Source organism: Mirounga leonina, unplaced genomic scaffold (genome assembly GCF_011800145.1).
Source record: "Mirounga leonina isolate KUSES-001 unplaced genomic scaffold, KU_Mleo_1.0 Mir_201, whole genome shotgun sequence".
Classification (NCBI taxonomy): Eukaryota; Metazoa; Chordata; class Mammalia; order Carnivora; family Phocidae; genus Mirounga; species Mirounga leonina.
In genome coordinates this window covers 31,176,936-31,193,593 of record NW_023270504.1, presented here as the reverse complement: position 1 = coordinate 31,193,593, position 16,658 = coordinate 31,176,936, and the positions used below count along the sequence as shown (strand labels likewise).

General features: G+C 45.4%; 1 protein-coding gene across 3 annotated transcripts in view; it reads right to left on the bottom strand.

The window, feature by feature from the left end:
- The window catches only part of CACNA1C (calcium voltage-gated channel subunit alpha1 C), a 645,253-nt gene that overhangs the window by 153,186 nt on the left and 475,409 nt on the right, over positions 1-16,658 (bottom strand). For 2 of the 3 annotated variants that reach the window (XM_035028540.1, XM_035028539.1), the window contains exons 1-2: positions 6,346-7,655; positions 3,549-3,639 (exon numbers count right to left, since the gene is read on the bottom strand). In XM_035028540.1, the coding sequence (XP_034884431.1) occupies positions 3,549-3,639; positions 6,346-6,490 (236 nt within the window). In that variant the 5' untranslated portion in view covers positions 6,491-7,655. Of the gene's footprint in view, positions 1-3,548; positions 3,640-6,345; positions 7,656-16,658 lie in introns of those variants that run through there. The other variant, XM_035028541.1, reaches the window with a different exon arrangement.

The window sequence follows — 16,658 nt, the reverse complement described above, 5'->3', positions numbered from 1 at the left end:
TTCTTCTTCCTGTGTAAATCTAGCATCTCCAACTGTGTCTCTGAAGTCAACCTTCTCCTCTTTTTAGGCAATGTCTTGCTATAATCACTCATTTCCATCCCAGCATCTGTAGACCCTCCATTTTCATTGGTCGCTTCTTTGCCGCAAAGACTGCCCCAGTGTTTTACTATGGTGAAAAACGAGTTCTCACTTGGCCATTGCTGCCTCCCTTTCTACCATCTTATTTTCTTCTCTCCCTTCCATGGCCTCACTTCTGGAGCGAGTGCCCTAAGCTGGCTCCTTCCCACCCTTCTCCTTCACTAAGACTCCAGCTCCCGCAAACAAGTCCTGTAGAGTGTGGCTCCAGAACCCACGACCACTTTCTTCATCTCCATGTGTGACTCTAGCCTGAGCCAGCATCATCTCACACCTCACTAACTGCTATCGAGGCTGCTGCCCTGTGTTTCACTGTGTTCCCTAGCGGCCTCACTTCTACCCATTCTTTCCCTGACATCCAAGTGATCCTTCGAGAATGCAAAACTAACCCAGTCAACCTCCCTTGCCAGTTCCATGTTCTTGTGACTTCTCACAGTCTTGTGATAAAGACAAAGATCATTAGGGGCCTACCAGGCCATGCCCTTCCTCCAGCCTCCCCTTCCCCACTCCCCCACCAATCCGCCCTGGCCTCCCAGTCCTTCCATCCAAGGGCCTTGAAACACACTGTTGCCTTTGACTGGAACATTCTTCCTTACTCTTCACCTCAATAATAATGTATGTTCACTCTTCAGTTCTCAGCTTATATTTTATTCCTCAAAAAAGTGTTTCCTAACTTGCCAGTCTAACCTGTTATTAACCCTACTACTTAGCTACTTTTCCTTCTTAACACTTATCCCTATTTCCATGACTAATTTACTTGCTTAATATCACTTCCACACCAGATTATAAACTCCAGTGAAATGGTATCAATTTTTTTCTCCTGCTATGCATCACCATCCACTGTGCACCAAGCTGGGCACACTGCTGAATGAATGTACAATCAACAGTGCTCTCCTGAAACTCTCTCCCTTGGCCTTCCTGCAAGTGCTGCTGTCTGTTGTCTTAAAACCTCTTCATCTGTTTCACTTACTTATTCTTATTCTTCTGTCTGTCAGGTTCCCAAGATTCAGCCCTTGGCCAACCCTCATCCTATAGCCTCATTAATCGTTTTTATACTGATAACCTCAAGTGTGTGGCTCCATTCTTGTTCAGAGCTGAGCCTTGGACCTCCATATCCTGTTGCCTGCATGGTACCTACAGGTCCCTCAGTTGGACCCTTGTTTCAAATTTTACTTCAGCATCCTTACTGTTTTCTGTCTTCAAACTTTGATGGTTCCTTCTTCTTCATCACCTCCCTCTCCCCAACAAAATATCATATTGCAGTTCCTTTTTCTCTCTGCTCCCACCCCCTCAGGGACCATCTTCATCAGCCCTTCTCACTACATATAAATTTTCATCCTGACCTCATCTGACTACACAAGCCTTTTAATTCTTAGCTCTAAAAATGCCAGCCCCTCACTGTCTCCTCCCCATCACACTCGGTTTCAGCCCCCAGCCTGTTCTCACACTGTTTCTCCCACCAGGAATGTTGGCAGTCTTATTCCATGGTTGTCTGAGTGGGGTGGGGCTGGGTAGAGAGATGGGGAAAGACCATAATTTATTAAGTATATATTATAATCCTGGCACTCTGTCCAGGTATTTTATATGCACAGAGTAGAAGCATAAATGTGGATATTCATAAGGATAACAGGGACCATTTCTACAGAGCTCCTCCAGCCTGCAGAATGTGTCCTCAAGGAAATGACAGATACACTAGAGGTGCCAGCTTCCCTCTCTGGAGGATAATCATGTTCTCCTTCCAATAGAGCTCCATGCTCTCCTGAAATGTACCTGCAAGTGACTTCCTAGGGCTAGGAACTTCTCTGGTCTCTCCTGGTTTGCAACTTGAGCTATGCCCCAAAGCCTGAGTTGCAGGGTCCTCCACCATCTTCTCTACAACCCTCCTTGGTGTTAAGACCACAGAAAGGCCTGACAGACTTAGAAGGTTCGCTGGGGCCCATTTGCAAAAACTTGAGTGCTTGCTTTGTATGGCAGGAGAAGAGGGAAAGGCTTGGACTGCTGCTTAAAAATGTAATTAGCCCCGTATTTTAACAACATTTTGACAATAATTGCTTCCCAATGATGCCGAGAAATCTGCAGTGCAGACTCCCTGGTGCCACTGTCAGAGTGAGTGATGCTGAAAGCCCTGTGTAGCCTGAAAATAGAAATTGCAAGAGCCAGTCTGTTCCTAAGCCTTGTTTTCCCTTCTCCTTTCTTGGAGACCATTCTCAAGGTTGGCATGGCTTGTGTTCAGACTCACCTACAGAGAATCTTTTTAAAGAGGTTGGGGTTTGCTCAGCCTATTGAGTCATTTCAGGGATGAAGGGTGAAATAAGATGCTGTTCCACTGATGGAGCAATTTAGAAATTCATTTCATTTGGGACTGGTCCTACTCAGAGCCTTCTGTATGCGGTGCTTTTTAGTGACCGGGGTGAGCTTACAATTCTTACACCAACAAGCCAACAGGAAAAGCAGGCTCCACTTCCAAGAGCAGACCCTGAATGCTCCAGGAGGCCTCATGCCCAAGGTCAGTGTGACTCCCTGACAGAATAGGACTTTAATCTTTGGACTCTGCTGAGATGCTGGTAATAGAATCAACAGTTTGCTTATTTTTAGCAGTTAAACTGTTTTTTCCCTTCACTTTTTTTTTTTTTTGTGGGGGAACATTTCCCAGGGACTACTGGTTTCCATTTTTAAGATCAAAGATGGGTGATTGTGATAGTTCATGAGTGAATTGTTCTTCTGCGCACCTGGCGCAATCTTGGGCCAGTCGGCTCCCCGAAGCCTGGGGCCTGGGGTCTGCCCTAGGGGAAGGGAAGCTGTGGGCATCTAGGCTGGAGCTACTTTTGGACAAGGTGTCTGGCCATGTTGTGAATAAGCACAGGTGAATTTTGTATTAACTCCAGTTTGCACTTCAGGCATCTCTGTTTCCCTTCACTAGGTAGGTAACTAGAGTTGCAGAGAAGGACCAACATGTTGATTATCTCCCAGGGTATTTTCTTACCTGTTTGCTCTTCTTCCAGGTCACATTTACCAGAATGGAAAGGGTGGTGGGCAGGACCCAGGGACCCTCACATAGGTGCCTCATGTGACAGGGGGCAAAGGGGCTGGGAAGAAACAGACTTAGGAGCCACTGCCAACCTCCCCTCACTGTCCCCCCTAGCCCTGTCCTGTATTTCTCTGATGTAATGGAGTCAGACCGTCACAGGAGTGAAGAATCAGAGACTGGCCTTAGTATTAAGACTTCTCCCCCTGCCATGGAGCCATACTCAACACAGGGCCCTCTTTCCCCACACAAGTCGCTGCCTGAGTTTTCTGTTCCTCTGACCTCTGCCTCACCCACAATGGGCCAGCCCCTTGTGACTTCAGGACACAGCATCCCTGCCCGCATCCTTGGAAAAGCCCGAGTCCCTGGGCTCGCCGTGCCTACTCACGCCAGCCTGGCCCCGCAGTTCTCTCCCTCGATGTCACCTCCAGCCACGTTTTCGGTGTTGACAGACTCGGTCTCGCTTGTGGGCATGCTCACTACAAGAGTCAAAGGGATGCAGAACAAGGCATTGAGGGTGGGGAGGAAAAGGGGAGAGAAGAGCATTAGTTTGCGAAACACCCAGTCCCAAGACTGTGGGCTACTTGGGAGGAGGAGGGCCTGAGCAGCATCTGTTAGTTGGGGGGAAGGGGCAGCAGTGCTGCTGTGAGCAGGTTGGGGCACTGGCACTGCCATGGCCAAGTTTGGGGGTTTCCTTGACTGTCACACCTGCTGCTTGTCTAGGGTGAGTTTAACTAGTGGGACTTACTTCCTGAAAACACTGACCATTGAATCCTTTCCTACCCTCAACTCTGTGCCCTCAGAAAAGCTGTGCAAGCTTTTCCATTTGTATCCACTACGAGCCATAAAAAGAGGAGCTTTCATGAAAATATTTTATTTTGCTTTTTTCCCCACCTACCAATTCTAAGGGGTTTCATCCCCAAACTTAGGGTCCAACTTGTTTGTAGGAGGGATGTTTTTGCTGCCTCATGAAGTACTAGATGGATGTGGAAGACTGCCCCCCTAATTGTAGTGGACACTGGGTCCTGAGTCAGTTCCATCTAGGACTGTACCTGAAATAGGTAGCTTGAAATAAATGACTATTACCAGAATCGGGTACTAAGATTCAAACTAGCACTACAGACACCAGGAATGGGGAACATAATCGTGGAATCCACCAATTAAGTTTAAATGTGACTTGAAGATAGACTGAACGTAGACCGGGATGTCATTTCCCCTTCTAGCAATCCTGACATTCCGACCCCAGCAGGCTGACTTGGGATATAAACCATCTAATTCCACTGGTGCCAATCTGTCTGGTCAATCTCCACTCCCTTCCCAAGGCAGCAGTGAGCTGCATTTCCAGAGTGGCAGGAGTTTTCTAGCTTGCAACCCAGTGTAGGGGCTTAGAGAAGCCATTATTTTATCATTATTTTTTATTTCAAATAGAAGTTTCACTCGAGAATTCTTCCTCCTCACCTTCTCTTACCCTTTTAATATGACACAAAAATGTGTTTTATTTTTGGCAACCCTTGTTCTTCAGAATGGCCATTACGGCATTGGTCCTGGTTCCGTTCTCCTTGCAGAACAGAACTCCTCATGTGGTGAGAAAATCACTAACTCTCAGGAGCCACACAATCTGCAGTTAGTGAGGGTGTGGCATCAGGTGATGTGACACCTTGTACAAGTCCCCATGGGGCCGCCACAGCCCAGGAAAAGCTTCTACTGGTTATATGGATAGTATCTTTGGATGGAGATTTTCCAAGGTTCATTTCTTTTGGATGAAGAAAAGATGGGTGGGTGAGAAGAGACTCATGTCAGGAACATGCAAGATATAAATAGAAAGCCCATGACTTAACATATGTTTGACTGTCATGTACGAGAGACCTCTCTACCTTAGGACTCATTTTTAATACAGTTGGGTAAAAAGAAATCTAGATGCCATTTCAAAGAAGGTTGGCACTGGACGTGACTTTAGATATTACCCAGCTCTAGCTTATTCCCTTCACTTTACAGGACAGGAAAGTGAGGTTTAGGGAAGGGAAGATGCCCAAGTTCACACAGTGTATTTGGGGGTAGGACTTGGTCATGAGTACAAGTGTCATAACCCCCTGCACCATGCTTATCTTGATTGCCCCTCTGTTGACCAGCTCCCTACTCTATACTTTAAGACAAGATGAGGTTCTTATAGCCAGATCAGGCTCTGGAAGCATCATAGGAGCATGGTGAATAGCCAAATAGTGGTGTTGAATTTTATAGCATTTACACACCCGTTGTAGCCTGAGGTCTGAAGGAGCTGGTGTGTGAGGCCAGACCTTAGGGATGGTTTTAGCACTGGGAGCTAGGAAGACAGCACCTTCAGAGCTTACCAGATTCTTTCCTCCATCCACACTAAGGAAGAAGTCATACACTTCAGTCCTTTCAAACCATCTATCTCTGGTCATCTCTGACCTAAGGTTCCTTTCACTCTTCAGGCATCATTGTTTAAAGAGTTCTGGGGGGTGCCTGTGTGGTTCAGTCAGTTAAGCATCCGACTCTTGGTTTTGGCTCAGGTTGTGATCTCAGGGTTGTGGGATCAAGCCCCACATTGGGCTCTGTGCTCATTGTGGAGTCTGCTTAGAATTCTCTCTCTCCCTCTGCCCCCCCCCAACTCTCTCTTTCAAATAAATAAATAAATAAATAAATAAATAAATAAATAAATAAATAAATAAAATCTTAAAAAAATAAAGTTAAAGAGCTCTGACTTTGTGACACTTTGCTCCCAGAGAGCCCCTTATGTGTTAGTGGAGTGGTATGATGGTGGTGCTAGGCTTGGAAATACAACCAAATTAGGAGTGGATGGGCTTGGGCTTTAGGAGGAACCATATTATCTCCTAAATCAAGGAACTGCCTGTACCAGTACCAAGTTGGCATTTACGGTGACCTTAATCTTGGCTGGCACTATCCAAAGGAAGTGTTCCATCAAGGAATAGCAACTGCTGATTGTCATGTCTGCTGACTTTATACATATGAAGAGATGATAGGGCAGTGGCTTTGAGTGGGACAGATTACCATCCCCTTATAGATACACACACACACACACACAAACACATACACACACATACAAATACACATTCATGACCACTGCATCACAAACCATCGAGAAAAATACCAGTCCGGTATGTACCAATGCTCATTTACACACATAGAGCGCAGGGGAACATTACCATGGGTTTCTGTGGAGTGACTAAACCAAGCAAACTTCCCTTTCTTCTGATCAAGCAAGCCCGCTGGTGTGCCTCCTTTCACAGACAAGATGATCATGTCAAGAACCAGGAACAAGACATCAATAGAAAGCATGCAGTCAGCCATGGGCAAAAGAAAGAGACAAGGAACTCAGCTTTCACATAGAACATCCATTTTCATCTTTGAACATAAACTAAGAAAACTGTAAAGAGCAATAAACCAAAACACATAAGAAAACATAACAAAGTAGAACCCAAACCCCAATCACATGAATTAATGACACAAAACAAATGATGGACCCTGAGGAGAAGGAGTTACTCCAGCAGAAGCTTCAGTCTACACTGGTCTATCTAGTTAGTGGCTTTGAGGGAAGAGCTTCCTGGGAGAGGCCACCACTCATCCCTGCTGCCTACAGTCTCCAGTAGGGTAACTGCTAGAATCAAACGATAGCATTGGTGCTCCCCCTTCACTCCTACCCAATGGCTAGGTGACCTGACCTCTTCCCCACCTGTAGTGGATCTACCCCTCCTCCCTCACCACTTATATTCAGATCATGCCACTTGCAGATGAAAAACAGCCCATGGATCTACTTGCCCCTTTGTCCAATTCAACGACTTAGTCCCATTCAGTAAAGAACCACCAAGTGTTTCAGGCCTAATAATATCCAAAACCTCTATGTATCTGCTTTTAATCAGTTTAAACAGGCGAAGAAGCTTGTCAGTGGATAGTCTTTTCAGAAGTTTGGTGTATAAGGGAGAAGAATGTTATAAGCTTCTTTTGGCTCTGGGCTATAGTTGAAGAAGAGGGTGCTAGGGAGTTTGTAAAGACACTGATTACCACAAATGGAAGAGGGGGAGCTCTGTATTCTGCAATAGACTTTGAGTTCTGGATGTCAAATGCTTTATCTAATTCCAGAGAAAGAGAATTTTCCCACTCTGTTTGACAAAACTAGTATGAACCACAGCTCTGCCAGGCCTCTATGGAGGGGGCTTGGCATGAGTAGTGAGTGAGGCTTAGTCACAACTTATTTTTTTTTTTTTAAAGATTTTTTATTTATTTATTTGACAGAGAGAGACACAGTGAGAGAGGGAACACAAGCAGGGGGAGTGGGAGAAAGAGAAGCAGGCTTCCCGCTGAGCAGGGAGCCCTATGCGGGGCTCGACCCCAGGACCCTGGGACCATGACCTGAGCAGAAGGCAGACGCTTAACGACTGAGCCACTCAGGTGCCCCTAGTCACAACTTATTAATGAGGTGGGAAATCTGCTACCACTCAGGAAAGGAAGCATGTGCCCTGGTGGGGAATGGGTAGGTGATCCCATTAGTTCCAGGAAAGGGCATAAAGGGAAGGTCAATCCAAGTTTTTAGGTGCTTCTTTATTTTATCCACTTCCCCTAGAACTTGGATCACCTTCAATGAGCATCCTTGAATGCTGCTTGTTAGTGAAAATTCTGAAGACTTGTTCATGAAAAAAAGGATCAGTCTTATTTTTAACCTAGGTAAAGGGCCATGTCCCAACCACACATCTTTAAAATACAAAGCTTGGAAAAAACAACAACAACAACAAAGCTTGGAATAAGCAGACACTTCTCAAAAATCCCATATGAAAAAAGCACTGAGTGTTAGGAGCTGAAATGAATGGCTTGGTTCCAATTTGCTTTCTAGCAAAAGATATGTCTCAGCTTAGAATGATAACAGTTACTGAAGTAAGCATCTCATAATGAGTGGTCTTTTGTTTGGAGGTGTAAAGGGGTCAACATGAGTCTGCCAGTCACCAAGTTTATGTCTATTCACACGGTTGTCTGGGGGAACAAGAGCCCTGTCCAGTGATGGAAGGCCCAGAACACTGTGACCTGTTATACAGAAGCATTATTCAGCTTCTGGCCTTGGCATCAGTATTGCCCCATATTTTTTGATTTCAGAAATAACTGCACAATAACTTTAAAAACAATAGGAACAGCTTGATAAAAACATGGTCATTCAGTGTATGACTGAATTTGACCAGGGCTGGTCTTTCAGCTACAGGTGTGGAATGTGATTTGAAGAGCATGTAAATCATCTCCTTTCAGAGTGTGCAGTAATGTCTACTAGATCTGCTCTTTTGGGTAAAGTCATATATCTGAAGGTTCCTTGTTGAAATGAAAATCTCTCACCTGGAAGGAGCAGTACATTAACATATTAGTGCCTACTTGTGATAGTTTATCCCAAAAGTCCCTAAGGGAATAAGATGGGTGAAAATGCAGTTCGTGTTCCTATTCCCAAGGGATTAGATGGCAGGATCGTAGTTGATTCTTTAAGGGATTTGTTGCCCTAGGGAGATGGACTTGCATTCCATCTTGGAGTCTGAGTGTCCAAACTGTTGAAAGCTGAGAATTACAAATGCTGGATAGTTATTTGGTGGATGAGCTGGAGACTCTGCCTCTTCCTGTGGCCACTCAGATGATGAACTGGCTGGAAATTAAGGCAGAAAGACAGCAAAGAACACAGGTGCCCGAGGGCACCTCTCCTCTAAAGGCAATCCTCTTGATGTTTATAAAGTGAAGCTTGATGTGTGCTCATCTGCAGACTGTGTCATAATAACATGCCCTCTGCAGAATAAATTGTGCTTCTTGAATGATTTAGGAAGGATATTACTGAGAAAGAATGCTAGAGAGGAAGCTAGTTTTCTGACTTTCTATCTTCATTGTTAGGGGGTCCTCTGCACCAAATCTGAATTTCTGGGCTGTCCTGTTCCTTGACTTCTGCTGAGAAGATTCTCAAAGAAAATGAGATTACTCTTCCTGAAAGAGTAATTAACAGCTGCCGTTGCAGGTGGTGGATAACATAATTACATTTTTAGTAATATCACAACTGCTACAATGAGTTGTGTTGACTCCATCTTGCCAAAAACTGATTATCTCTTGAATTAATGTCTTCTCTCCCCCCAAATTTTCTCTGGGTGACAGCTCTTGCTTGAATGGTGCCTGATAGATTATTTCTACATCTCAAGGGAGGTGCACAGATCTTGTTTCGCAGTAACCAATGTCTCCCCTGACCTGCTTGGAGAACAGTTGTGTGGATAATGGGGGGATTATAATAAGCCATTTCCTACATGTCTGGAAATCATATGAATCATGGTGGGGGAGGAGCACTAGATCTAAGCCATGGTGAAGATTGGCAGTGCCTGGTACCTGTGGGTTTGCAAACCTTCTGAAGGTTTATTTACTAAAATTTAAAATCCTCCATTAAACACCAGATAGTTCTTTGAAAGCATGGCTGCACAGATCAGCTGGCCAGCCTTTCCAAAGCTGTGGTCAACAGAGAAGCTCTCTGTAAAACTAATGCCTCTAGTCAGTTCCTTATACTGCTTAAAGCAAACCTCTAAGTGGTGAATCTGCTCCAGGTTGTTCCAGTGTGTCAGCACTCACATTTGCTGTAAAAAGAAATTAGATCTCATTTAGCTACCATGATGTAATATGTATCCCCAAAGATGGCCAAACTCATCCACGTGCATAAAAAAAGACTTCAGAAGGGGCTCTGACCAAGGTTTGAGAGTAAGAGCAATGCTAGTTTTGATAAAGAAAAAGAAAGTCACTAAGGTTACTTAGCAGTCAATCCACAGAGGAAACAGTAAGCAAAATCTTCTCAGGTATCCTTTCCTTTACTCTCTTTTTCCTCCTCCCTCCTTCCCCTCCTTCCCCTCCTTCCTTCCTCTCCCTGGGTTGGGGGCAGATGCATGGAGAAGCCTCCACACATAAAATATATGGTCTTGCTTCTTGAGGCTGTCTGTCTTAGGTATTTTTATTCATCACAATTGGCCGAGTGACATTAGAGCAAAGCTCCATGTTAGGGAACAAGGAATGGACCTGGGAGAGATGAAGAAATCTGCCTAGTTCTGAAATCTTTGGTTACCCAAATGGCTTTGACACTGTTCCAGGGATGTGGCTTTGCAATGTTCTGTGGTGACTTTCAGCAGGAATGGTTGGCCTCTCTTGAGATCTACTAAGAGAAATGCTGTCATCATTCTGGAAGTTAGCTGGCAGCCTCATTACCCAAGGTCAGAGAACTCATCAACTGCTGTCAATCTTTTATCTCCTTTCATTGGGAGAGGGTTGGCGCATCAGGGCCAGGCATCCCAGGCAGTGGTGGGGGTGTCAGAAGCCCAAGGAACTGAGGGCATTTCTCACCCAACCTGAATTTCTCCAGTGCTGTGGAGAGCCGTATGGAGCCAATGGGCTGAATCCTGGGTCTGCCAGACTGCCAGGATCCATTTGCTCAGCCTTCTACACTCTCTTGGATGAACTGAACAATTTACTTTGCCATTTAATTGGCAGATGCCCATTTTATTATCTTTTCTGTATATGAGTGGCATAATTAGCATTCATTTTCTCAAAGTACTAATCCGAGTTATGACTAACATGCAAAAGGATTCCTAATTTCCTACCCCACTGACTCTAATCTGGAATCTAACACTTCCTGTGATCTGGTTCCATGCTATGTGTGATGGCTGAGTGCCCCTCAGAAATTCATATGAAGTCCTAGCCCCTGTAACCTCAGAGTGTAGCTGTATTTGGAGAAAGGGTCTTTAAAGAAGTAATTAAATTAAAATGAGATAACGAGGGCAGGTTCTAAAGCAATTTGACTGGTATTCTGATCTGAAGAAGCAATCTGGACACAGACACACACACAGAGAAGATATATGAAGCCATGGGGAGAAGACAGCCATTTACAAGCCAAGGAGAGAGACCTGGAGCAGGTCCTTCCCTCACGGCTCTCAGAAGAAGCCAACACCGGTTACACCTTGATCTTGGACTTCTGGTTTCCAGAACTATGGGACAATAACTTTCTGTTGTTTAAGTCACCTTGTGTATTTGTGGGACTTAGTTACAACAGCCTTAGCTGATTAAGACAATATTGATTCATCCTCATTTCCCGTTACTTCCTCTAGAAATTCTCCACCCAAGTTGGGCTGTCCTTCTCATTGTCCCTGGAATGTACCATCTTTATTCTAACCTCTGGGCTTTCGTAGCTATGACGTCACATATCATACCCTTCCGCCTCCCCTTCACATATTCCAGGGTCAAGGAACAATAGCTCCTGTGCCAAATCCAGATTGCTACTTGTTTTGTAAAGAAAGTTTTGCTTCTGTATTGTCCACGGCTGCTTTCACACTATAGCAGCAGAGCTGAGTGGTTGCAATAGAGGCTCCATGTAGCCTGCAAAGCCAAAAATAATTACCAACTGACCCTTCAGAGAAAAAGTGTGCTGACTCCCGAACTAGTCAAATTTCATCCATTCCTGGAGGCCCAGTTTTCATTTGTGGAGCCTTTCAGGACCACCCACTGCCACAGAGTCCCCTCTTCTGAGCTCCTGGAACATTGCGATCTGTGAGGCTTTAAAATTAGAACGTGAATTCAAGTTTTAGTTCCATGAAACGGGTAAGTTATTTAACCTTTCTGAGGTTTCCTTATATGTAAAAAGAGGCTAAATATCGATACTATTTAGTTCATGAGGTCCTAGTAAGGATTAAGTGAAATAAATTTATAAAAACTTTGTAAATGGTAAGTGATACAAGTATTTGCTAATATTACCAACTAATTTTAATCTGTTTTTCTTATAGTTTACTGTATGAGTATTAGATTATTTCCCTAAGTTAAAATTTTCTCAAGGCCAGAGTCTTTATACTAGAATTCTCTGGACTCCCTTTCAGATCCTAGCGGTATTAGATTTGGAACTATAATAATAACAACAGTTTCTATCTTTATGGAGTTTTAAGGGCACTCCTACATGCTGGACATCTTGAGAGTTTGTCCTTCAAATGCGTCCTCTCTGCTATGCCCTGTACTCCAGGAAGCTGACCTTTGTAAACGACATCAACAACTTCTCCTACGCTAGGGCTTATGCTGTGTTGCCCAGTGGGGAGGGCCAGCAGGATGTCTATGAGGCCTGAGGAAAGTGAAGCAGGGTAATTATTTCCCTGGCACTGCGTGCAGGGCTGGTACACATTGGCTGTGTCTTGTTGCTGAAGACCACAGGTCTGATCACGTGACCCTCTCCTCATGGCTGCCCTCTCTGATTTCTGGAAAATGCTCCTTCACTCTGTCCCTTCAGGCCCTTCCAGTAGGGTCCTGCATTATCCCCTGTTGACTTCCTTAAACCTTCCTGCATCTTTTTATTAACCTCTCCTAAATCACCCACTTTATGAGTCTGTTTTCTGTCAGCAGCCTGACCAATGGAGCCCTCTGGTCTGGGGCAAGGTGGATAGTAGTATTCCCCTGTCAAATGAAAGGGTAGTCCCCACAAGTGGAACTTAGTTCCCCCAAAGTGAAAGCTAGTAAATGGTACAGAATGGCTGGCCTTGCACCCAGGACTTTCCTGGGTACATCAGGCAACCTCCAGAAGAACTTTGCTCAAATACAGAAGAACTAATTGATAAGAACTAGTGATGTAGGGTATTACAGTGGGCATTGCTTTAGCCCCATGGCAGAATAGAACTGGACATTCTGGTTGTGCTTACTGCCCCAGGAGACTCTCTTGGGAGAAACTATGTTACGTTTCCTTTCATTTCATTTTCTCTTGCCAACAAACAAACAAACAAAAAAACTTGGAAAGTTATTCCTTACTACTTTCCTACAGTTTGATAGATCAAACACATGGCCAAATATAGTCTCAGGCTGACAAGTGAAGGAGTTCTTTATATGTCTTTATCCAGCTCAGAGTCTTAGGGAATCTCCCTAGTACTGTGAGTCTAGGAAATGCCAAAGATGATCCTCGCCTTGGCCTTGCTACGAAATAGCTCCAGACCCTGTACAAATCACATGATGATTGGGGGTCTCATTTTCCTCATCTCTTACATTAATAAATTAAATTAGATGATGGATTGCAGGTCTCTTCTAAGGGAAAGAAAGAGAGGGAGAAGGAGAGGAGAAAAGTATACTGTAGAAAAGAAGAGGGAAGAGATGGTGAGAGGGAAAGCAAAAATGGAGCCCAGCCACGGTGGCCTGTCTGGGTTGAAAGGTCACAGAGAAGGGTGCCACAGCCTCCAGGGCCTTCCCAGAAGCTTCCTGCCAGCCCAGGCCCAGCAAGGCTTCCTCCACATAAGCAATTAAAACCTGGTTGATGTTAAGCTATCAGAAAGTAAATATAAAACAGGATTAAATATTAAGAAGCCAAACAAAGTGGCCTTATTAAAAAGGCACAATATAAGCATGATGTGCCATCGTAATAATTATTATTACTGCTATAAACTGGGAGGAGGCATAAATGCCTGCCCTTGATCTGCAGCCATAATCCCCAAAGAAGAAAACCAGGGTCGTTGTACTCTCAGCAGGCCATAAACATCCAGTGTTCCCAAGCAGAAAATTTCTCTCCACAATTGTGGCGCCACTGAGTCGGGCCATCGGCGCGGGTAGGGGGAGGTAGGCAGTGGCAGGAGGAGGCAGGGGAAGGAAGTTGAGCTGCGTCAAACAAATGTCTGAACTTTGGCCCATGGCCCTCCTTCCTCCCCCATCATGCCCCACCTTCATTAGGGATGGCCAGGCGGCATGGAACATTCTCAGGCCCTTGGGACGATGGGGGAAACAGGACATCCGATCACGCAGGAGAGTGAGGACATCCCCAAGGAAAACAGAGCTCCCCACAGCCACTGGGATTGAGTCGGGGTCTTCTGGACATGGATGATGGTGGCCTTTCTGTGTAGGATCCCTTTGGAAACTCAATTCTTTTAGGGCACAAACTAATTTTAGGCTGGAGGGAGGACATTATTCTAGTTCTCAAAGCCTCGTTTAGCAGTAGCTGGTCGCTCATGTGGTATGATATAAAAGGGACAGAGAATGACTTGTGTCCTATATCCCTCTTCAACCCAGTCCAGTGATGCCCACTGGTCATTCCTTCATTTTAGGATCTTGTCCCCTCAAGAGTGCAAATACTCTTGGATGTGTAATAGTAGTATTAGTCATTTCTATCTTAATACTAATAGTATTGAGTAATAGCTTTTTGATCACTCACTACATAATGGCTACTCCCCCATGCACTTTACATGCTAACTCATTCAAGCCTCAAACAATCCTAAGAGGGATTATATGTTCCCATATTATAGATCAGGAAATTGAGGCTTAGAGAATTAAGTCACTTATTCAAAGCAAGCAGCTAATAAGATCCAGCATTTGAACTATGGTAGATGCTATGCTAAGTCTCCCCTCTCAGCCATTATGTATATTGCATGAATTTATAAAGTCCTTTCCTAATCATAAGAGAGGACTAGAGAGCCCTGCGGATGTGCCTGGATCACTGAGAGAAGAGGAGCCGAAAATACAGGTGGAGGATCTGGGGGAGAAGCCACACTTATTTCATAATCTTGCCCAGGGCCTCCCTGTCAGCTCTTCTGGGCCAAGACGGGGAGGCATTACGTACAGCAGCATGGTTAGGAGCCTAGGCTGAGTCTGCATCCTGTCTCTGCCACTTTGGAGCTCTGTGACCTTGGACATGGGACTTCATTACTTTGTGGCTCAGTTTCTGCTCTGCAAAGGGAGATCTGAATCATACCTGCATTGCAGGGCTTGCAGGGGTAGCCTTCATTTTACAGGTGAGAATATTAAGGTCCAGAGAAGGTCAGTGATGTGCCCAGGGTCACAAGGCTAGTTGGTGGTAGAGGGATAGTCCTCTTTCCACCATTCAGTGCTGCCACCTTTCTCACTTGCCATTCACTCGCATCCTGAAGAGGATCAAAGTCCACCCTGGAACATCACAGCTGAGCTCTCCCCTTGTCTGGAATTCAAAAGTTCCACTGTGGATAAGTTTCACACTTTGCACCTTGTTCTCTGCTGTTACAAAAGCTATAAGCTATAGCTCACGATTCACTCTTATTTTCTCTTTTCTCTCGGGCTCTGTCTTCCCCTTCACAGCTTTCTGAGTCTCAAGATAATTTTGATCCAGGTCAGATTTCCTGCAAGGAGCCCTCTAGGGGCCCAGCACAATCTCGAAGATGCAGGTACCCACTGAGCAGGAGCCGCCTTGAGTGAGGAGCACTACCTCTATGGAAGGGTCTTAGCCTTGCCTTGCCTTCCATCGTGCAAGTAAATAGCTGCCTTAAATTTCGAGGCTGCCTCCATTAGTGGCATTTATGTGAAGTGAGTCACTTTAGCTCCCAGCTCCATGGTCCCTTTTCAGCCCAGTCATTTCATCAGTGAGTTTATGGGCAGGTGTCAGAATATCAATCAGCTCGCCCCCGTCCGTGGCAAGTCCTTTATTTTTATTAATCTCCCTGCTCTGCCTGCTGGAGGCTTACCATTGTTACTTTCCTCCTTCTCACTGGGGTGAGGATGCAGTCCTGGGTCCGTCTTGCTAATTTAACAGCCCACATCTGTCACGGAGAGGTCCTTCTGCCTTGTCACTTCACAGGACCCTACACCCCCCTGCCCTGGGCAAAGACCCAGGAAAGTGGTGCTCCCCTCCTCTGCATGAGTCAGATCCTGTTAGGCTGGGGTTCGGAGCCCAGGATCATGTTCATGGAAGGGTAGCTGCCAGAGGTGGAGTTCTGGGACAGAGAACTTCTGGGATGGTGAAGGGCGGTATGTCATGTTCTAGGAAGAAACTAGAAAGGTTTAATCTAGATAAGGTAGATTAAGAGGCCTCATCATGGGATGCCTGGGTGGCTCAATCAGTTAAACATCTGCCTTTGGCTCGGGTCATGATCCCAGGGTCGTGGGATCAAGTCCCGCATCGGGCTCCCTGCTTGGCAGGGAGTCTGCTTCTCCCTCTGCTGCTCCCCCTGCTTGTGCATTCTCTCTCTCTCTCTCTCTCTCTCGCTTGCTCTCTCCCAAATAAATAGAATCTTAAAAAAAAAAAAAAAGAGGCCTCATCACCCTCCTCAAATATTTGGAGTCTTTGCTTAGGGGGAAGATACTGCCTGCTTAGAGTAGTTCTACAAGGAAAAGGTCTCAAAGATTAACTGGAGGGGTGAAGATTTTGCACTAACATAAGAAACATGTCCAAAGTGGCCTGGCTACCGTCAAAGACTAGGAAGTAGTCATTATTGGCAGTTTTCAAGCCTTTGCTAAGGGTTTGAGAGGAGCTTCCTAAGGTTTCTTTTGCTTAGAAAAAATGAACTGAGCTTTACAACAAGGGTGCTCGGAGTGATGCATCACCATGAGTGGAGTGTTTGTGGGGCTGGGGCGGGGCCCAGACAGAAGGAAGGAGGACGGTTCTTGGAGCCCTTACCTGATTCTCTCACCTGCTGGGGGGGCACCATTTCATCATGTCACATGGCTGTCCCGCACCACACAGAACCCTCAGCCTGCCTCCCGAGGCCCCTGTGAT